General features: G+C 43.0%; 1 protein-coding gene and 1 long non-coding RNA gene across 9 annotated transcripts in view; one reads left to right on the forward strand and one right to left on the reverse strand.

Moving 5' to 3' along the window:
• The window catches only part of LOC115090243, a 56,388-nt gene extending 52,693 nt beyond the window's left edge, over nt 1-3,695 (forward strand). For both annotated transcript variants that reach the window (XR_003856350.1, XR_003856351.1), the window contains one exon: nt 2,412-3,695. This is a non-coding gene — a long non-coding RNA (uncharacterized LOC115090243). The remainder of the gene's footprint in view (nt 1-2,411) is intronic.
• GCGR (glucagon receptor) overlaps nt 1-23,716 on the reverse strand; it is a 202,511-nt gene that overhangs the window by 28,294 nt on the left and 150,501 nt on the right. For 4 of the 7 annotated variants that reach the window (XM_029599085.1, XM_029599086.1, XM_029599084.1 and 1 more), the window contains one exon: nt 18,170-22,572. In XM_029599085.1, the coding sequence (XP_029454945.1) occupies nt 22,297-22,572 (276 nt within the window). In that variant the 3' untranslated portion in view covers nt 18,170-22,296. Of the gene's footprint in view, nt 1-3,699; nt 4,457-5,719; nt 6,502-18,169; nt 22,573-23,716 lie in introns of those variants that run through there. The other 3 variants (XM_029599089.1, XM_029599090.1, XM_029599088.1) reach the window with 3 other exon arrangements.

The raw sequence follows: 23,716 nt of genomic DNA on the forward strand, positions 1-23,716 counted from the left end.
GCAACTGTAGGTTGCTAGGAGATAAGAATTCCTGCTAAATTCTTGTGGTATGTTCTTATAGCAATAAGTTGAACCTTGAATGAGTTAGTTTTCTAACCTGAGTTAGAAAGGCTTAAGAAATATTTAAATAAAAGAGAAACAGGACATGAAAAAGGTCCTGAATGACTTGTGAACACTAGATATAAGACATTTTCCATTTTAAGTTGTAAGATCTTCCGGTAGAGCATTTTCTTGATGCTAGAATAACTTTACTTATTTCAGTAGGCAATTGCATAAAAGGGACTAACTGACTTTCAACATCTACGCAGCCAGAGCCAAACACGAAACTTTGAGATGACGAAGATTCCTGTTGCATTGAGTGATCAGTGATGAAGCCAATAAAAGCAATGTAAACCAAATTTGACATGGCCAAAATGGGGTTATCAAAATATTAGACTTGTTGTCTTAGTTTTTTAAATTGTTTTGGCTCTAAGTGGAATCAGGGGGAATGCATAAAGAAGTCCTTGATTCTATGGGATTGAAAAAGCATCTGTTGCTAGGCTGTCCTTTACTGGTCTCTTGGAGCAGTAGATAGGAATATCTGGGGAGTTCCCTAAAGTTGAAACAGCTCCTGTACTACTTGATGGTCCAATGACCATGTGTGTGGTTGTAGTTGGCAATTTTGCTTGTCCACTATCTGGTTTTTGGTTCACATGGAGGTAGAAAGCTATCTGTTTTCCGTCGATAAGCAGTCTGAAGTAGCCATGATCTGTGGGTGACGTCATCCGGCCGCACTGAATGGACTCTTCTGTCAAGCTAGTAGAGCTTTGAGATCTACCTAGCATGTGTGGGAGTTTTTGCAGAGCCTTCTCACTCTTTTTAGTCCGAGCTAGAGTATGGATGGTTTCTCAGTCTCTCCTCACATTTTTGTAAAATTATTTGTTTTTGTCTTTTTGCTGCCTTGCTGCCTCTGCAGTATACCACAACAGCAGTTTTAAGTGCTATCTAACTTAAAAAAGAAAAAAAGGAACAAAAGAAAAGAAAAACTTGTTCAGAACCTTCTGGAAGCCCACAGTAAGTGGTTTTACATCATGCAGCTGGAGATAGATACTGTTCATCACAGATGGTCACAACCTCTGTTATCACTGCTTGAGTCTGAACCATGACCAGTCAAATTGCCCGGCCTGTAGTCTGATGTTCCCATGGTCTCAACATATGTAACTGTGCTTTGGCCTTCCTGTTATATGGTTATGTTGTTAATCCCTAAGTTCCATGTAAACCGGTTTGATATGAACCTTGTCATGAAGATCGGTATAGAAAATGTCAAATAAATAAAAATAAACATGCCGGGTCTGCATCAGTCTGTCAGAGACAGCAAATCCTCCTCTCGCAGTGCAGCCTCCTTTGTCTCCATGGTCAACATTCCAAGTGCCCATTCTTCCAAAATGCCCCCTTCAGCACCATACTTTCTTGTTTCCCTTGTGTGCCCAAATAAAAGATGCGTTTAATCATAGTATGCTGGTGCACAAGTAGGTGCTCAGCGCACACTTAGGTAGGCGCTCAGCATGCGGTCAAGTAGGTGCTCCACATGTTCTCAGGTAGGCACTCAGCACACGCTCAGGTGCTCAATGCATGCTCAAGTTGGCGTTCAGTCTCAAATAGGTACACCATGAATATACACTGCAACCTTGTGTGCACTAGTAGGCATACACATGTGAATCTACATCACACATTACGTGTCAATCATACTCACAAAGTGTGCAAAAACACTAACGCAGCCTACCAAACGGCTCAAAAAAGCAAGCCTGGGAGTGGGGCCTAGGCAGAGGCTGCTCAACCCACCGGACCTTCACTAAACTTTCCAGAGAAGTGAGAGCGAGAAAGGAAAAGACAACCACTTATGCCAAGATAGGAAGACCTGGTAAGAAAGGAATAGGGGAATACAACCTCCCTACTGTCTATCTTCTGATCCTCTTCATTTATTTTTACTTTTTGTTTATTTATTTACTTACTTACCTGTGCTCAGTTGGTCTTGGCTGAGAGTACAACCAGGTCACCGACTATAGGGAGAGAAGGCAAAAGCCTTCACCGCCAAGCCTTCCTTGTCCATCAACCGCTTTGCCTGTTTTTTGTTTTTTTTTAAGTCCATGCCTGAAAAAGGCTGCTGGACTAAAGGCACTCAACTGAGGGAAGGACCCATTGTTGTCAGGGCAGGGCTATATATCCATGATGTCAGCTTTTACTCCGTCTCCGTCTGCTGGTAGAGGTGCCTAACCTACTTGTGGGGATTGGCCTGCCTCAGTGCAGAGGAATAGCCTGTTCTTTCCTGTTTGTTGCTATGAAACAGGTTGTCTGGGTTAACACTATTTTCTCTGTAGCCAGGGACTGAATACATTTTCATTTAAAGCATTAAATATTGCTTTCAACTCTAGGTGATTTATGTGGCATAGTCTTTCCTGTGGAGACCAACTTCCTTGAGATCAAAGGCTGTTCAGATGATCTGCTCAATCTGTGATTGGAGGCATCCGTGGTTATAATTTGAAATTGAGGTTGCTGAAGACTGATTTCTCAGCAGATCTGAAGGATGCAGCGATCATACCTGAGATTGGATGAGAGCATTGGATATATTCATCTTGAGCGAAACTGGTTGTGGGTGCTAGTGTAGTATTTATGATAATTTTGAATTGCTGATATGTTTTATTGTATTTTATATTAATTGTTTTGAGAGAGGGCATTTTTTTTTACTTCTTCCAGTCCCTCTGTAAGAGAGAAGCATTGCTATAAGTTAATTATGATAATTTTATTGTATGTTTAGGGTCCTTCATTTTCAATTTAAACTGATTTTCACCCATAAATTCCCAGATTTTTCCAAAAATTACAATTTCCACCCTAATTTTAGGATAATTAAAGAGCAGCTCCAGAGTTGCAAATGTTGTGTGTCAAGCAATTGCTGGAAGACCGTGCGGGCCAAAGCGCCTGCATGTTTCAAGTCCTGCCCATCCCCCCACCGGCAAAAGCACTGGCCCTCCAGTGCCGCTGATGTGGTATTTCAAGTCCCACCTTCCTCTTCCCCCAGGAAACCAAAGTGCCTGCTGCTTGGCTGTCACCAATGCAGCATTTGAAGTGGGCTGTACCCACCAGCAGCACTTCCTGGCAGGCTCCCTGGCCCCTCACAAAAGCAGAAGTGCAGTGCTGGAGAGCATGGGATCCCCAGTAAATGTGCTGCTGAAGGAGAGAAGATTGTAGCCACCACTAGTAAGAATGAATGCTGTTACAATAGGGAGGTGGGGGGGGAAAGAAAGGGACAAATTTCTCCCGTTCCCCAGCAGTATTACACCCTTCCTATTCATTTATATCTCCTTAGTCAAAAAAATTTCATGTCCAGATTTTGCCCCTCTACTTAGCTCCTGTTGCCTTCACTACGGTTCACATACCTATTCCTCACCCCACTAGCCGTTTATTCTATTATACAGTGACACCCTTATATGCCCCTCTGTTCCATGATTTCAATTTGGTGCAATACCTTAGCGTCAACCCCTAGTTTTCTGTTTCTTAGTTCAAGACCTAAGCCTAAGCCTCTGCGACCACGGATGTATTATATTTACTCTCTCTGGGACACTGTTTTCTGTACAAATGTTAAATGTTGTTCTGCTTGTTTGTTGGTTAATAAGATATTTATTATTAGTTCTTTGTAATTGTTCACATTTGAAGCTCTGTTAATGTTCTATGTAATTGCTTTCATTTACCAAAGCACTGTTTTCTGTTCAATGTAAACCGAACTGATTTGTAAACCCTTACAAGAATTTCGGTATATAAAACTGTTAAATAAATAAATAAATACATGCTAGACAGGGGATGGGAGGTAGACATAAGAATGCTGGCTGAGTGGGTGAATCTACTTGATATTGTTTTTTATTGTCCTTTTTTCTGTCTACCAAAATAAACTCGGATAATTACCCAGAAAAATGTTACATTTTTCCACTGATTTTCTCCTGTTTTTTGTTCTTGACATAATAAAACCTGATAAAGTCCCAAGAAAAATTTAAAAAAATTAAAACCGAAAAGAAGGTCCCTATGTATGTTACACTTTATTATATATTGTATTTTATCATGAATTTCAGCAGTTTTAATGCTCATCTTACTATATCATCCCTCTATTTGCAAAATATTTGAATCATATGCAATTTAAATGTCTACTATGCTCTCTCTGCTTGTGGAATCTCCTGACACACTTCCCCATATGTTCCCTCTCAAATGCTGCACATCCATCATTTTGAAATGCCTGTTGCCTGTAGAACTGGGCATGCATTAGCATACCTTAGCATGTTTTCACTAAGTGAGAAGGCAAGATCCCCGAAGATTGTGTTTCTGGCTTCTGTGGCTATTGAGCAGTTTGCATTGATGGTTCAGATGCCTGTAATGGGATTCTATTCACGTTTTCCAGGAAAGATGAAACGCTAAACCTAAAAAAAGAAGTCTGAAAGAAAAGCAAAACCCCTGAAGTCCAATGATTGGCCACAGGTAAAATAATTAAAAGATGAAAACGGCGACCTGTAGCTGGCTCCTGCTGCACTGAAGGGGAAAATCACATTTCTGCAAAATCTGAAATATCCCAAGGCAGAATTATAGCCAGCGATAAGCTGGTGAGGGATGAGATAGAAATAGAAGCTGGAATAGGAAAGAATGAGAACAGATGAGAGAAGAGTATGAGAAGAAATAAAGAAATGAGGATTTTACTTTACAGATTCTGGAAATGTGGAGCCCCTCCCTTTCTCTACCCATTTCCACTGTTATAAGGCTGACCCCCATCATAGAAAAAAGGGAAGATGGGGAATGCAGATAAGGAAAACAGTGACATGAGAGAGGACTAGCAGATTGTTGTACATAGAGTAGAAACATCATTGCCAGGTCTAGAACAGTACAGAAAAAAAAGAGAAAGATATAGATACACACACCCATATTTTGTATGCTTATATATTTATGCAAATACATGCAGGGCCGGCACGTCCATTAGCAAACTTCAGCGGTCGCCTAGGGTGCCAATCCATAGGGGGCGCCGAAGAGCATCCACATGGTGCTGCAAGTGGGGCCTATCCCACTCGCGGCAAAGAGAAATAGAGAATTCCAGGGGCACACAGTCTCTTGCGGCACCACGTGGCTGCTCTTTGGCGCCCCCTACGGCTCGGCACCCTGAGCAGCACACAGTCTGCGCCGAAACAGATAGGGGGGTGCAACAGGGGAGGGGGCGCAACGGGGGGGGGGGGCAATGCAAGGGTCACCTAGGGCGCCCAATACCCTTGCACCGGCCCTGAATATATGCTATGCACACACTTGCCTGGAGCCTGTACCAAATGGGCAGTATATAAATTGATCAAATTCTCCTGCAATTTGTTTTCTGTAAATAGCAAAATTCCATATATCGAAATCTATTTTCTCATTGATTTCCTTTACAACTCTGGAAATATGTTCCTGTGTACAACCAATTTGCAATTACCTGTTCCACTCTACTCATAATTTTTATAGCTCTCTATCATATCTTCCCTCAGTTGTCTCTTCTCCAAGTTGAAGAGCCCTGAACTCTTTAGTCTTTCCTCATAGGGGAACTGTTCAATTCATTTTATCATTTTGATCACCCTTTTCTGTAACTTTTCTAGTTCCACTAGATCTTTTTTGAGATGCGATGACCAGAACTGAACATAGTATTCTTGGGGTGGTTGCACCATGGAGTCATACAGAGGCATTATGATATTCTCCATTTTATTCTCCATTCTTTTGCAAATAATTCCTTAGAGATGCACTTTTAAAGCTGAAAGAAATGCTTTATCCAAAATTACATTCTAACACAGGAGTGGCTAACTCCAATCCTTAAGAGCCACAAACAGATTTGGATTTCAGGATTGCCACAATAAATATGCATGAGATAGTTTTGCATGAACTGTTTCTATTGCATGCAAATATATCTCATGCATAGAATTGACTACTCATATTCTAATACGAAGGGTCTCTTCCTGAAATCTGCAGATTCTGATATGACCATCCTGAAAATTAACCCAAGATGCTGAACATCGGTGCTGAAGACCATTTAAGTCCCTCCCTCAGGTGAAGCCTCCAACACTGATGTTCAGCATTTTGAACTCATTCTTATGTTAACCTAATCCAGAGGTCTCAAACTCCAATCCTCAAGGGCCACAAAAAGGTTGGGTTTGCATGATATATCTAATGAATATGTATTAGATTGATCTGCATATAGTGGAGACTGTGCATGCAAATATATATCATACATATTCATTAAGGATATTTTGAAAACCCAACCAGTTTGCAGCCCTTGAGGACCACAGTTTGAGAAACCTGCTCTAATCAAAAGTATCCCAAGCAGATTTATTCAGGATCAGTATAGTTTCCAGGGCACTGCACTGCAGCTCTTAGTTACCAACAGGTCAGGAATGCTTTCTGACATTTAAATTCATTCTTTTCTTTACCATGATTTCTGTAATCTTCCATAATCCAAACTTTTCTTGTGAGCTGTGGAGGAAGATATACATTATTTAAAAATGAAAATACCAGGATATCACTGTGTAATCCATTTTGTGGGTATGATGATTTCTCAGCAGTCAGGCTTCGTTCTTGAAAGCCAAAATACAGATGATCAACATCAGTCAAACCTTGTTCCTAGACACTATAGCACAGAGGGTGAACATCAGTCCTTCATGGTTGGTTTTCAGAATTTCCACAATTAATATTTTGGAGATTTAGTTGCATGCATTTGATCCACACCTGAGATTAATTTGCATAAATTAGCTAACCTAAGATGTTTGTGGCCCAGAGACTAGAGTTCACCATCTCTGTCATAGACTAAAATGTAACATGTAATTTATGAAAACCTTTTAAAGATGATTCTAATATTTTTTTCTATCTTAGATTGTGTCCAATTAATATTCACATTCTCTTTAAACACACTAGTTTTATTAATATCCTGTTTGTATGACGTCTGTTGTGTGTGAGCGAGCATGTTTACATTTAACAGGAATTGGAAGGAAGTTGCTGTAGCACAGTGGTAGGCAATGCCAGTCCTTGATTGTCACAAACAGGTCTGGTTCTCAGAATATCCACAATGAGTATGCATGAGAGAGGTTTGCATGTACTGTCTCTATTGTATGCAAATAATCTCATATATATTCACTGTAAATATATAGAAAAACAGACCTGTTTGTGACAGTCATGGACTAGAGTTGCCTACCCGTGCTGTAGCACCTCCTTGTTTGAAGTAGAGAGATGCAGAATTGCATTATAAACACGTTTTCTGCACCACTTTCCCCCTATCAAACAACAAAAACTTTCTATAGCCTTGATACATCATCAGTGCTTATATATATAAACTTAGGCACGCAAGGCAAAATAAAGGCCTAATCAACCAAAGATTTCAGGGGATGCATCACCAAAATATTTTTCAAGATTAAGTACCTTTTTTTGGCTTGCCTGGAATCTGTTCTTTAATATTTGATATACTTTTGATTTGCTAGTATCTGACGAGCAAAAGTGCACTTGGTGTCATTTTTGCTGTCCCTGGGAATCAGCAAAATTGCTTATCTGTTTCGGGTGCTCTTTGTAGACAACAGGACAAATCAGCCACCCAAGTGGGTGATGTCACCGGATGGTGTCAATGTGAAACAAGCTCTCTGAGCTCAGAAAGACCTAAACGTCCTTCTGAACATGCACTAGTATTACTGCATAGCAGCCGTTGTCACATGAGTCTTCAGTTATTTTATAAGCTAAGCTTCAACTCTATGGGGATGAGGATAGGATTGTGTTGTTGATTTGTCTTGTTGTCTATGGAGAATACCTGCTACAGGTAAGCAACTTTGCTTTCGCTGTGGACAAGGGGAAGTAAATTTAGCCACACAAGTGAGGATTTTCCCACTGAGGGTTGCATTAGAATATTGTCTTTGGATATGATAGGAGAGAGTTATCCTTGCAAGAACCCTCTTTGAGACAGTAATGCTTCACAAAGATGTAGCCAGAGGACCAGCAGGCCACTTTGAAGATCTCTTGAAACAGAGCGAATGTGTGCTATTGAAGTTGAAGTTACTTATATTTGATGAGCTATCATAGTAAATTCCAGAATTAGTGTAGCAGTAGAAAATACAGTTAGCCTGGTAGAGAGGTTTTTTTTTTCTTAATTGGGTCATAGGAAAGCAGATGAGATTTTCCATAAGGTCTGGATCTTTCCAAGTAAAATAATAGAGCTCTTCTGCAGTCCAAGATATGAGGGGTTATTCAGCTTTCTTGGAATGAGATTTCGGAAAAAATGATGGTAGTACTGTAGACTAATTCAAATAAAACTGAGAAACTACTTTAGGTAGGATGAGTTCTTAATACTCTCTTGAAAATTTGTGTATAAGGTAAATGTACTCCTGAGGCCTAGAGCTCACTCATGTTGCAGGCAGAGGTTACTACTTTCAAAAACAGTACCTTTGAAGAAAGAAATTTAAGGTTAATTGATGCCAAAGATTCAAATGGAGGCTACATTAATTTAAAAAGTAATATATTGAAATCCCATTGAATAGGAAGGGTCTTAATAGGATGATGAAAGTGGTAGAAGTCTTTAATTTTGTCACTCTGGAAAACCTTCTGAATGTTGCTGATATGCTACAATAGTACTTAAGTGAACTCTGATGGAGTTAGTTTTTAATCCTGATTTAAAGAGACTGAGCAGTTACTGAAGTAGTGTAAGTCGAGCAATTGATCAGATCCTTCTTCTGAGATGTATACCAAATAGAAAATTTTCTCCATTTAAAGTTGTAGGAACATTTGGTAGAAGGTCTTCTTGAGGCTAAAATGACATCTCTTAGCGCTAAAGATAAGGGCATCATCTGTACTACTTCGCTTTCAGTATCCATAATGTGAGTGCTAAGATTGAAGGTTGGGGTGAAGAAGCAAACCATTGTATTTTATCAAGAGAATTGGCAATATTTTAGTCAAACTAGCTGAGCAACTACTAGCCTGTGAAGCCATGGACCAAAATGGGGCTATTAAATTCATATCTTCCTTGTTTTTTCTTAACTTGAATGTTTTGGATATCAGAGGTATTGGTGGAAAATTCTACATAAGGCTGTTGCTCCACAGGATCAAATAAATATCTGATGCTAGAAAGTTGGGTGTTTGCCTTTTCAGGCAGTATAGAGGAAGTCTGTAGTTGAACGAGGTTGCAAAGAAGTGTATTGCAGCTTTCCCCAAAGCCAAAATAGAAAGTAACTGTGCTAGGATGGAGAGACCATTTGTGTATCCGATAAGATATTGTTTTTCCCTGGGAGATGAATAGCATTCAAATGTAGTTTCCTTAATTTCACCCAACTCCAAATCTTGCATGTTTGTTGGCACAGATTTGAGGATATTGCTCCTCCTTGCTTGATTATGCAGTACATTGCTTCCTGATTGTCTGTTAGGATTTGGACTACTTTCCCTTTAACCATGGCTAGAACAATAGAAAAGTTTTGAAAATGTCTCTTAATTCCAGAAGATTTATATGTAGTCACTGCTCCTGAATAGTCTAAGTCCCTTGACAGCAGAGTGTTGAGATGCCCATGCCTCCCCCCCTCCGAAATAACAGTCAAACAACATCACAAGGAACCTTGTTACAGAAAATTCCAATCACCAATCATTCCAAAAACCTAAATTACCACAAGAAGAAAATCTATATATATATTTACTATATATACTATATATATATATAGTAAATCTGCATAACATGATATGATGATTATATTACACCAGAATATGGTGGGGAGAGAGAAATACAACTAAGGAAATTTCAAACTATGAAAAGCAATACATTAAAAAAAACAGTTAAATTGGGAGTCTAATTCAAGGACTGCTAGTATATCAACTCCTAGGTTATCCTACTGGGCTAGCTCCAATAGACTTTTTAGTATCAAGAAAAAATATTAAATGATTGGGCACAAGAAAAATATATTTCATTCCAACATAATTAAACACTTGCAGGGATAACTTAAGAAAAAAGATGCGCCAAGTGCTTTAGTCTTTTGGCGCATTGCCAGGAAATTTCTTGGGTAGATTTAGTAAAGTCTGGAAAAATCTAGATCCTCTGACTTATAAATGCTTGTGAATTTCGAAAATATAGGTACCTGGTCATATTCAAGTCCTGCTCAAAGACATACAAGACTAAGAGGGTTGATCTTTCACGAAAGTAGGTCAATTCAATGCTATCCAGTTGAGAATGCACTTCTGTTTGATCATTGCCTTGATTCCTCCTTCCTCGTCTTCCACCGATTATAAAGTAGACTTTATTCATTGGGGGAAGGCTGCCTCTTACTTTTAACACATCCACCAAATAGGTCTTAAACAGATTCAAGAGGTAATAACATCGATAGTCTAGGGAAATTAAAAAATTGCATATTTAAATGTCTGTCAAAATTCTCCATTGCTCAATTTTATGATAAAATAAGATCTTATCTTATATTACAGCAGAGTTCACAGTCCGTAAATCCTTAACTTACTTCTACAAAGCTTCCAGTCTTCCTTAATGTTCTTTATTGCTAGGTGGACAACACATTGAAATCGTCGGTGCAGTGTGCTGCGGCAGTCAAAAAAGCAAACAGAATGTTAGGAATTATTAGAAAAGGAATGATGAATAAAACGGAAAATGTCATAATGCCTCTTTATCGCTCCATGGTGAGACCGCACCTTGAATACTGTGTACAATTCTGGTCGCCGCATCTCAAAAAAGATATAATTGCGATGGAGAAGGTACAGAGAAGGGCTACCAAAATGATAAAGGGAATGGAACAACTCCCCTATGAGGAAAGACTAAAGAGGTTAGGACTTTTCAGCTTGGAGAAGAGACGACTGAGGGGGGATATGATAGAGGTGTTTAAAATCATGAGAGGTCTAGAACGGGTAGATGTGAATCGGTTATTTACTCTTTCGGATAGTAGAAAGACTAGGGGGCACTCCATGAAGTTAGCATGGGGCACATTTAAAACTAATCTGAGAAAGTTCTTTTTTACTCAACGCACAATTAAACTCTGGAATTTGTTGCCAGAGAATGTGGTTCGTGCAGTTAGTATAGCTGTGTTTAAAAAAGGATTGGATAAGTTCTTGGAGGAGAAGTCCATTACCTGCTATTAAGTTCACTTAGAGAACAGCCACTGCCATTAGCAATGGTTACATGGAATAGACTTAGTTTTTGGGTACTTGCCAGGTTCTTGTGGCCTGGATTGGCCACTGTTGGAAACAGGATGCTGGGCTTGATGGACCCTTGGTCTGACCCAGTATGGCATTTTCTTATGTTCTTATGTTCCTGATGCTGTGCCAATAATTTCACATCTTCTGATAGCAATGTTATATCCACAGAACAAGACTTAATTGAAACTTCTAGTCTTGCTAGGGCAGTCCAAATAGAATCTAGAATAACCAGCAAGGACTTGACAAGGGGAAGATAGACTTTACTAACCAGACGGCTTGGAGTAGCTGACCCTAAAGGAATAGAAGAGCCTACAGCCTGAGCCAAAACTCCACTCTGCTTCCAATAGCTCTACCCCTGGGCATGCTTTCTCACCTCTAGTAGTCACCTTAACCTCTGGGCCCTGAGTCTTCCTCTTCCTCAGCTAAGGCTGAACAAACCTGCAGCTGTACTGGATCTGCTCATTTCATGAGTTGGTTGGCATCTACATCATCAGGATGTACTGGATTCTCAGACAGATTCGGGCAGCACGTCCTCCTTGATGGAGACCAGCAGTCTGGAGGGGTGAGGAAACATCGCTCCCAAGTCAAAAGGTGTCCCCTCCAACCACATCAGCAGTAGGATTCAAACTCTGAGATCCCCAGAGCATGGCTAACGAAGTTGTCAAGATTTTGCTGAATCAAAACTGAAGCCATGACTTCAGAAGAAAAGATTTGCAGTTTGCCTTTACTTTTAGACAGCATAACTAGAGATGATAAGGTGAAGAAAAAAAAAGTAAAATTATTCCAGTTGCAGTCACAGAGGTGCTTCAAAACATCAAGTTGTTCTTGCAATCATTTTAACTCCTCCCCTAGGAAGAGGGGGTCGATCTGTAGTTAATATTTACTGAGTCTGTGAAGGTTGAAAAAGTTGACCACAAAGAAGATTTCACAGTTGAGTCCACTACTTCAAATGAACAGGAGAGAGGTTTAGAGAGATGTATCTTTGAGATATTGGTTGTAAATACTGGTTCCAATGAAGCCTAGCTCATGTGCAGATATGCAAAGGTTTTGACATGGACTGTGTTTGGCATATGGCCCAACATCTCCATGACAGTTCTGGCTGATTTATGATGGCTGGTGATGGCAGATTAAGGTGATCATTCTTTGAAATGGAAGGAAGGCCTTTCCCTTTTTGGTAAACATGTATGCCCCTATGAACTACAAATAATTTATTGGGGGTCAGATAAGATTTCTGGAAGTCTCCTGCAAATCTCCATATGAGGAGGCTGTGACACGTATAAGAAGTGGTTACCTTCACTCTCTAAAGGATCTGCTTGATATAAGCCAGTCATCTAAATAGGGAAAAACTAAAACATTTTTTCTTCTGATATGGACAGTCATAACTGCTAGGCATTTTGTGAATAGTTCTGGATCTGCCACAAGGCCAAATGGGACTACCCAATACTGAAAATTATTTTCTGCTACTGTGAAACTCAAGTATTTTCTGTGAACAGTATGAATTAAAATATGCTTGTAAGCATGCTTCAGCTCAAAGGCTGTCAGTCAATTGTGGATTTCTAGAAGAGAAAAGAAGGTGCTGAGGGAATTCATCTTGAACTTTTCTTTTGAGAGAGATGTTTAGGTTTCTCAAGTCCAGAATTGGGCAGAGAACTCCTGACAGTTTTGGGATACAAAAATAAATCAAGTACAACCCTTTGCTTCTTTCCATGTTTGGAACTGGCTCTATTGCCTTTGCTTTTAATAGAGAGGCTACCTCTTCTCTGAGAACTTGTAGTTAGTCTGGGGAAACCAAATGACAATGTGGTGGAGAGGAGGAAGTTAGAGCTTGAAAGTTCAGGCAAAATCCCACACAAATTATCTTAAGGATCCAACTTTCTCTGGTGACTAGAGTCCATTGGTGGTGAAAGATAGAAGCCTTCCCTCATTGTAAGAGCTTCTAGGAAAAAGGAAGGATGATAACTATCATAGTCAAAAGTTGAATCCTGACTTTTGTGAAGATTGTTAAGCAGCTTTCAAGAGTTCTATCTCTGGCACAAGGTCTGGTCTGTTGCAGTTATTGCTGCTGCTGCTGCTGTTGGAGATGTTGTCTATGGTTAAGGATAGAGCTGATACTTTCTATAGGAGTAACAGTATTGTCTTCTGAAGGGTTGAAGTTGATAATTCCTTAGAGAAAACTGCTGTTTTGTAGTGGTTGCTGTTAAAAGTCTGAAAAGTGGAATAGTGATCTTTTATAAGGTCTGCCACTTCTTCACATTTGTCCCCAAATAAGTTATTTTCAGAGCATGAGGCATCTGCCAACTTGTCATGCATGTCCGTTCGAAGGCCTGAAGCTTTTAGCCAAGTGAGTCTTCTGGTTCTTATTGCTATAGCTGATGATCTTGATGCTGTATCAAAAATGTCATAAGCTGATCTAATTAAATGTTTTGTAATTTCAACCTATTCATTCGGATGAGGTGTAAATTTACCTTGGTTAGCCAAAGGAAGATTAGCTGAAGTGTCCCTTATTTTTTTTGCAGAATATTGGAAAGATACTGGACCATTTGGAATTGATGGGCTGAAATTCTGTTCTGTAACATCACCGATTGAAACATCTTTCTCCCAATAACATCCATTTCTTTCTGGTGGGATGCTGGCATGCATTCTAAATTTCTTAGCTTTTTTTAGGGTAGATTCCTCAACTACAGTTTCAAGGGAGAATTGGACCTTAAATTTGAGGTCTATTTTTCTGACTGCTGGTTGTGTAGAGAGAGGTATCTGGCAACAATTTAGTTTGAAGATTACAAAGTGGGACAGCAATAGCTTGCTTAAGTGCCTATATATATATATATATATATATATATATTAAAAGATGCCTGGGAAGTCTTCCTTTAGTTGCACTTCTTCCTCTAACTTGAATGGAATAGCTTCTGCCATTTTTGAAGGAAAGCAGAGTAGGTCATGTCCTCTGGTGAAATGATACTCTTAGCTGGCTCTGGTGAAGGCAGTCCTGTTAAGTCCTCAAATGAATGGTAGGAGTAAGAGTCATAAGAGAAGACAAATGAGAATCATCGTTAAAATCAGAGATTGAGGATATGGAAGAATAGGAAAAGTGGTTCTTACCTGCTAATTTTCATTCCTGTAGTTCCATAGATCAGTTCAGATTCCTGGGTTTTGAAACCCTGCCAGCAGATGGAGACAGATAAAATTTTACTGACATTGCTATATAAACAAGTGTGCTACCTGCAGTCCCTCAGTATTGACCTGTATCCAAGCCAAGATGTAACACCTACAAAATTTAACAGCCCCCCCCCCCCCTGCAACGAATAGGAGGATGGTGACGCTATAAAGTATTGGAAAAACTCTGTCCCAGAATATAAATAGAACAATGAGAACAGCATAGAGAAACTGTTAACATCTCTACATTTCAGATAAACCACCAAAACAAGCAGCCAACTCTCCCTCCCTTCCCATGCATGTGTCTCTGGACTGATCTTTGGTACTACAGGAATGAAAATTAGCGGGTAAGAACCAGTTTTCCTTTCCAGTACGTACCCATATCAGTCCAGACTCCTGGGATGTACTTAAACCCACTGGAGAGTCCTGCTCGCAGACCGTTCTCACCAAAGCATGCAGAAGCCAGAGCCCCAACATCCAAGTGATAGTGCCTGGCAAAAGCGTGCAGTGACTTCCAAGTTGCTGCCCTGCAAATTTCCTACAGTGATACCTGCTATACTTTGGCCCAAGAGGCTGCATTCGAATGCATCAAATGAGCCCTGAAACCTTCCAGCACCAGGTGACCCTTAGAGATATAAACCGACCCGATCACCTGTTTAAGCCAATGCGCAATTGAAGCTTTGGAAGCCTGACACCTTCCTCTTTGGCCCATTCCAGAGAATGAAAAGGTGATAGGACAAGTGAAAATCATTCGTGACCCTCAAGTATCGTAGTAACGCCTGACAAACATCCAAGAGCCTCAGTTCCTTTGCATGAGAAGCAGAGGAATTCAAATCCAGAAATGCCGGAAGTTCCACAGTTTAACATGAAACCCCTACACCGCCTTTGGGAGAAAAGAGGGCACCGTGTGCAAAGACACCCCTGTCTCTGAAATCTGCAGAAAAGGATCCTGGCATGACAAAGCTTGGAGTGCCGAAATTCTCATCGCTGAACAAATGGCCACTAGAAACAACACCTTAAGAATCAAATCCTTCAAGATTGCTCTCCTCAAAAGTTCAAACAGAGCCTCACATAACGCTGTAAACACCAGGTTAAGACTCCAAGATGGACAAGCCTTTCTCACTGACAGAGCAAATTCTTTGCTCCCTGAAGGAAACATATGATACCCAGTACCTTACCATGGAGAAAGCCCAGCGCCGCTACCTGGATCCTCATAGAGTTAAAAGCCAGACCCTTGATCAACCCCTCCTGAAGGAAGGTCAAAGTATGTGACAATGAATCTTGCAACGCCTGCACATCCCTCACCATACACCAAGAATCAAAGACCTTCCACACTCGCACATAAGATAAAGACGTGGAAGTCCGCCTAGCCTGCAAAAAGGTAGTGATAATCGTTTTTGGGTTAACCCCTCCGCCTTAGATGTTTCCTCTCAAATGCCAGGCCATGAGACAAAAGTGAGCCACCTGGTTGGAAAATACGGGGCCCTGGAGGAGAAGATTCTTTAGATGGCTGAATCTCAGAAGCCCATCTATGACCAAGTTGATGAAATCCACGAACCAAGGGTGGCGCGGCCACTTCGAAGCCACCAGAACTATGGTCCCCAGATGTTTTTCTATGCACCCTATCATCTTGCCCACCAGAGGTCATGGAGGAAAAACATATAGCAGCACATTCTGAGGCCACAGCAGCACCAGGGTATCGACATCCTCTGCCTCGTTCTCCCTTCTTCTGCTGAAGAACCGAGGGGCTTTTGCGTTCTTTCTGGTCACCATCAGGACCATATGAGGTGGACCTCCCATTTCATGTGAATGAGACTCATCGCTACTTCTGAGAGTTCCCATTCTCCGGGATTCAACGTCCTTCGACTCAGGAAGTCCGCCTGCACGTTGTCCACCCTGACTATGTGTGACACTGCTATTTTCTCCAAGTGCTGCTCCACCCAGAGGACCAATTCCTGTGCCTCCTGGTCCCAACTTTCCAGCTGATATAAACTCGACTCCTGGTCCCACCTTGCCAACTGATATAAACCACCGCTCTTGCATTGTCCAGCAGAATGTTCAACGGCCGACTGCACAACCATGGCAGGAAAGCAAGTAAATTGAATCGCCCTGCTCATCTCTAACTGATTGATAGACCAAAAAGCCTCTTTCCTCGACCATTGGCCCTGTGCCGCCTGATCCTGACACACTGCTCCCCAGCCCGAAAGACTGGCATTGGTAGCAACCACCATCTGACAGATGACAGAGTTCCTCCAACTTTGTTCATATGAGCCAATCATCCAGGTACAGATGCACCAGGAATCCTTCCCTTCTCGGAATCACCGTTACCACCACCATCACCTTAGTGAGTGTGCATGGTGCTGTCACCAGACCAAAGAAAAGAACTTGAAACTGCAAATGTTCCCCAAGAACCACGAACCGCAAATAGGCCTCTGTCAAATCGAAAGATGCCAAATACTCTGCCTTGCGCATCGCCGCGATGATCAACCTTAGAGTTTCCATGTGAAACCGTGAAACTCTGAGAGCTATATTCACTTTCTTTAAATCCAGAATAGGTCAAAATGACCCCTCTTTCTTTGGCACCACGAAATAGATGGAATATCTCCCTGTTTGCTGTTCCTCTTGTGGCACCGGCACTATGGTACCCAGTTGCTTCGAGTGCTCCACTGTCCCTTGAATCACTACTTGCTTCACGAGAAGATTGCGAGGGGACATGACACAAGCATCCCTGATGGGACATGCAAAATCTAATGTATAGCCGTCTCTTACCACTTCGAGGACCCACTGATCTGTGGTTATCCTGGCTCACTCCTCAAAAAAGAGCAATAAACACCCTCCGACAGCTGGAACTGAAGAGTCGACCAGCCGCACTTCATTATGAGGACTTAGCACCTCCTGCCCCAATACCAGAGGTGTCTCAGAAGGGCTTTCTGCTCCACGGAAAGGACTGAATTCAGGACGAAGCCCTGGTCAGGGGTTGCCTCTGCAGACCACCAGAATCTTGGACTGATGAAACTTTTGATTGTCCCGGAACCTAGCCTGTGCCAGCATAAACTTTCTGCTCTAAGGCTGAAGCTTGCGAATCTTGCAACTGTTGAACCCAACACAGACATGCCCTCTAGACTAAACTGCTGCACTCCGCAGCCCTAATTGCCAGAGCCAAACTCTCCAAGATCCTCTTGAGGTGAAGCTCTGACTTCCAATCCTGCACATCCCTTAATGCGGCCGAGCCCACCACCAGAATAATTGTCATCTTTGTGACTGCCGACACCAAAGCATCTACCTTGGGAAGAGCTAACAACTCCAAGGTGTCATCTGGCAAAGGGTAGAAATTAGCCATCACTCTGCCCACTCTCAGCCTGGCTTCTGGAGTATCCCACTCTCACAAAGCCAGTTTCTTCACCAAGTTGTGAACAGGAAACACCTACGTCAGACCCCCGCAGGCCACCCAGTACAGGATCAGCACCATCCAAGTCAGATTTCTCCTAGGTCACTTTGATTTCCAGGTCCTGAAGAACCTGCGGAATCAAGGGCCAGAGCTCCTCCCTGCAAAATAGACAGACCACTTTGGGGTCATCCCCTTCAGCTACGGGAATCTTCTCTGAGTTCTCAATCAGGTCTGGGACCTCCTGTGGAGGATCTGCCTCCTGGGGCCCTCCTCTGGGGGTTTCTGCAAATCCTCAGAATTGTCCATATCCCTCTGAGGGTCACCGGCCAAGTATAGGTCCAACACACGCTGAACCCCATGGGACTGCTTACGCTTAGCAGGTCCAGACCCGGTGCTTGACGAGAGCCCCCCCCCCCCCCCTGTGGATCGAGGATGCGACCTGCTATATTCCCTGCTATGCGCCCTGATGCCTTCTTGGCCAAGAAGGCCAGGTGCATCAACAGAACAAACTCTAAAGAAAAAACCTGGGAATCCTCAGAGTCCCAATCCTGTGGAGAATCCGCAACTGCTGAGCCATCATCAAGAGGGAAATCTTCCTCTTCAAATTTCCCTCGAGCCATTCCGGTGCCTGCTCCAGCTGGGGTCAGCTGCCTTGGGGAAATATCAGGCTCCCCCGAGGCCGCTGTATGTCGTGTGGCCAAATCCAACATGGCCGCCGTTGTCACACTGCAAGGGGGAGCCCCAGGAGAAATCCTGGCCTGGCGCACAGATGCTGACCTAATACAAGGGGAGTGCCCTACTGACGCGCCCTCCCTGCCAGAAGCATAACCAGAGCATAAATTCTGGTGATTTAGGCATGAATGCGACCCCCCCCCCAGGCCCTGCAAACTGTGCCATGTGACATGGTTCTAACCGCATGTCCAACATCGCGAGCCTCACTGTGTAGAGATGTGCGCCTCAAGTATGTAGGCTGCTGCTCTACTCAGACCCGAACACCCAGTAAACAACCCAGGCACCCAGAGTACTCATGAACACTGCCAGCTGAAAAGAAAATAGAGCCTCTTCCTTTTTTAAATGTGTTTTTTAAACAAATTCACTGAAAAAAAAAAAAAGAAACAATATACTTCCCTGCTCCTTCCGGGCTCTCACAGAACTGCCAGCAGGTCACCAAGCTGCCTCATGTGGGCTGAGGGATCTGGACCACCAGGTGTCTGCCCCACGGAATTCCATACAGAGCTAAGAAGGGTCATCAACCCTTTGCTCGCCTGCCTCAACCAGGGAAGATAGCCCCACCAGGACCTCACCACTTCCCAGCAGGAAGTCCTTCTTCTGTCTTTTTTTTTTTCTTTCAGACATTAAGTTTTGCACCATCTGCCATCTATTGGAGACAGAAAAATATCAAGGAACTGCAGGCGGCACACTTGGTTATATAATAGGGTCAGTAAAACTTTACAAAACCCAGGAATCTGGACTGATCTGGGTACATACTGGAACAGAGATTGTGATTCCAGTTTGGCAGAAAACTTTTCTAAAACAGATTCCAGGAGCAAAAGAGGAGGAGGAGGAATGGACAAGATTGTCGTCTTACACTTATGATCAAGCTCCAACCTTACATAGGTGCAGGAGGTTGACATGTTACTGAAGAGGTGTTCAACTCTAGTATAGAAACCGGTGGACTGTGTTTACCAGTAGGAGGTTTTGGTATGATTTCTCCACCCTTCAGTGTGGCACTGAAAGTTTTGGTGCCAAGATAGCCAACTGTCAGCGGTACCGGTGCCAGAGGTGACCATTGCTGTTAACACCAATGAACTTTTGGCACAGTGTGTCTTGCACTGAAGAGGATCTGTTTCTCTCCCTTTAACATTTGGTATGTGAGCTTGGTGAATTGCAGCTTATGTGCTTGGGAGAATCTGATCTTTTCTGTTTGGTACTAGTCTCTCAGCACTTTTCCCTTCTTTACGAACTGATGAAGAGAAAAGCTGATGCTCTTGTTTATCTCTATATGAGAGTGCTTGAAAGGACATCCTTCCATAGTTACTCACTTCGTGGGAAGAGCCCAGGAAGCAGAGAAAAAGCTTATGGTAATTCAGGCTGGACATGTTATGCGTGCACTTCATGCCTAATTTGAAGAGCTGCTTCCCTGACATTGTAAACAATAATACAAAAAAAACTTTTTTGGAGGAGACTCATAAAAAAAAAAAAAGAGAGAAAGGAAAATACTAAAAGTGACAGAAAGCAACAAAATGCAAAACACAAAAAATATGGTGAGCAGCCCAAGAGAGGGAGCAAAAAACATGTTTTCATTTCTGTGTATAAAAAATAATTGAGGAGACTTACTCTAGATTGGCTGCACAGGTTCCTGTGCCATCCAGCGACATCACTTGTGTGGCTAAATTTAGGCCTGCTTGTCTGTGGAGAAACTTAGTTTCTTTGTGTTTTCTGTTGTAAGGGTTATTGGGTAAACATGGTGTCATAGTGCTGTGGGAGTTCATTTACTTATATGCTTTGGCTCTATCAGGACAGGCTCTTTCCGGAAAAGGGGACCAGAAAATGCCAAGGCAGGCAGAAAGGATCAGTACTGGGGTTCAGAGCCAGTAGGAGCTGGCTCAGGGGAAATCTGTTATGTCTCTTTCCAGAAGTGGCTGGAAGTGGGGAAGGGCCTGAAGAGTGGAAGCTAGAGGGCAAGGGAAACAGCATAAACATGTCTGGAGGTGCAGGAGAGACCAGCAGGGTGGGTGTGGATGCGTATGGTAGCAACACTAAATATGGCAGTTCTCAGGCTACAGAGACAAGAGGTGTATCTTAGGATACATCCTAGCACTTCAGAGATGGTGGCAAGATGGCTACAAGCCATCCGGGGCTTAGAAATTAACTTTAAACTTTTCCATCTTCCAGTACGATAAGGAGCACAATTTGTAAAATCCATGCAGCTAGTACTTCTCCCCTTTAAACTTTTGCTTCTGTGGTTATGACGGCCTGATTGGACTTCTGTGACCTGTCAGGGTAGGGAGGCTAAGGGAGAGAGAAGCCTTTGGGGAGTTGCTGGGAAACCTCAAGGTGGAAGAAGGAGGAAGGGGTGACTGGATCCAGGGAATTAAGGCAGGGGCACACAGAGTCTTTGAGGAAACAGGTGGGGATGGAGGAGGAAACCCCAGGGAGTCGGGGCAGGGAATCTCCAGCACTGAAGGAGGACCTAGCAATCTTTTAGGGCTGAGGAAACCTGAGGCCACTGTGATGGGAAAAGCAATTCCAGGGAATCGGGGTAGGCGGTGGGAGTCTCTGGGAAACCTCAGTATGTTGAGTAGAGGGGGAAGATGACAGAGTAGCTTCAGTGAGTCTCAGGGTAAAGGATGGGGTGTCTAACACAGAGGCAGAACCTACTGGTTTGTCAGGGCAGGGGATGGAGGTGTGGCTGTGGGGAGTCAGGCCAGGAGATGGAGGAGTGGCTTCAAGGATGATTCACAGAAAGACTATATCAAAACCAATACAGTGATTACTAGTTACCTTTCCTCAGAAATACAAGATGCTTAACTGGAAAATTTCCGTTACCTTGTACTCACACCCAGGCACATAGCTGCATATGAACACCCAAGGGGAGAGACACACACACACACCTGAATATGCACTACAAAGGCTTGGACAATAGCACAAAAGGAACAAGCAAGTGTGGATTCAAACCTAGATTGTTCTTAAGGTGATTATGACAGCTGTAAGTTCCATGGGGGTGGTGGGTGAGGGAAGAGTTGGTAATGGCAGAATTCAGTATATCTTTTTCCCCATTTATTTAATATTTCATAGCCATGAGGTCCATATTCAGTCACTGGCCATATTGCAAAGTTAGCCAGATAAACTTAAAAATGGCTTTCTTAAAGATAAGTTTATCTGGCTAACTTTAGGACAGTTCTTCAGCATGACCAGAGTTAGCCGGATATGTTGTCTGGATAACTCTGAATATCAGATTTAGCTAGCTAACTTAGCCGACTAAATAAACTCCCCCCAGAATGCCCCTAACTTATCTAAATTTTAGCTGGATAATGAGATATCCTGCTAAAGTTTAATTGGATAAGTGGGGGAAATATTCAAAAGTTATCATTTCGTGGGATAACTTCTGAGTTATCCTGCTAAAGTGCCTCTAAATATGGACCTCCATCTTTCTCCTCCTAGTTTCTTGGTGTTTTGATTCAGGATTGTTGGGGCTAGGAGTTCAGCTGTTCGCATGCTTCCGGGAGCTTCATCCTGCAGTAACATTTCACAACAGAAAGGTAGGGCATGGAGCCCAGTGCTGCTGGATCTGGGCGAGGTAGGGAGGAGCTTCAGTCTCTAAGGCATCGCAATGCCAGCATCAGGCTCTGTCTTTGCTAACAGCATCCAAGCAGCCAGTCTAATGGAGCCCTGGAAAAGCAGCAGAGTGATGACACCACCAGGGGAGGACGTGTCACTACATCTGTCACAGTGTCGCAGAGAAACCCCCCTCCAACCAATTCCCCACCCCAAGGTTGGGTTGTGCATTTTCCTCTCCTTTTTCCATTCTTGCCTCAAGTCCTGGGTCACCTGCTCCCCGTTTCCCAGGCCTACTACAAGTTGCTTTCAGCAGTGTCAGGGAAGTCACAGCAGGGGTGCAGCCCTGTGCGGGTGATGTGCCCAGTGGTGCCACTGAGGCCTGCAGCCTGGAGGTAGTGTGCACCGGAGCTGGCCCCCGTGCCATTACTGTTCACCAGTCTATGCTGCTCATCAGTGGTGTCGTTCCCAGTCCTGCAGTTGGTAGTCTGGCTGTAGGTGAGCTTGTATGCCTCCTCTATGTCCTTCCCCATCTTCCAGCGTCTCCAGATCTTCAGCAGCTCACAGTGCACCTGCAGCATGAAACAAGCAGCATGTTTCTGCACACACAACGATCCATATTCAAAGCCATTTAGCTGGCTAAAAGTTAGCCGGATATGTTTTTATTTGGCTGTGATTTCTCCAAATAAGAAAAGGGCATGTTGGGGGCATTCTGGGGTGGGGACGAGTAAGCTGAATAAGTTATCTGGCTCACTCCGATATTTGGAACTGGCCGAATAAGTCATTCGGCTATCTCTAGATGTGCCTGAGAACATGTCTAAAGTTATCCGGCACCATGTGGCCGGATAATTTCAGTTTTAACTGGCTTATTCAAAAGAATATAGCTGGTTAAATGGAGCTGCAGGATTAAGAAAAAAAAAATTGCGTGCCTAGCGGCCTTATCACTTATCCCACCAGAGCTTGCAATGTATCACAGACCTTGAAATCTCCCCCAAACTCCTCAAACTTACTTAATGATTTGTTTTTATAATTATTTAAATGATCTGGTGCCACTCTCCAACCTCCCCCTCCCCCCATTCCCCACCTGCTCCCTGGTCCTGTCTAAAATCAACACAATTTGCCTTCCTGGGCCTCCTCCCACTTTTCCGGTCCTTAAATGTATAAGCTCTTCAGCCTGGAGTGCTGTAGCAGCCCTACTGCAACCTGGGCCTGGCAGCCTACAGTTTTAAGGGAGCTACCCTGGAAGCATGCGATTCCAAGCACAGCTGCTCCCCCAGCAACGCTAGAAGCACTATCCTGGAATCTTACACTTCTAGCACAGCTCCCCCAGCAACGCTAGAAGCACTATCCTGGAATCTTACACTTCTAGCACAGCTCCCCCAGCAACGCTAGAAGCACTATCCTGGAATCTTACACTTCTAGCACAGCTCCCCCAGCAACGCTAGAAGCACTATACTGGAATCTTACACTTCTAGCACAGCTCCCCCAGCAACGCTAGAAGCACTATCCTGGAATCTTACACTTCTAGCACAGCTCCCCCAGCAACGCTAGAAGCACTATCCTGGAATCTTACACTTCTAGCACAGCTCCCCCAGCAACGCTAGAAGCACTATCCTGGAATCTTACACTTCTAGCACAGCTCCCCCAGCAACGCTAGAAGCACTATCCTGGAATCTTACACTTCTAGCACAGCTCCCCCAGCAACGCTAGAAGCAC

Source organism: Rhinatrema bivittatum, chromosome 4 (assembly GCF_901001135.1).
Source record: "Rhinatrema bivittatum chromosome 4, aRhiBiv1.1, whole genome shotgun sequence".
Lineage (NCBI taxonomy): Eukaryota > Metazoa > Chordata > Amphibia > Gymnophiona > Rhinatrematidae > Rhinatrema > Rhinatrema bivittatum.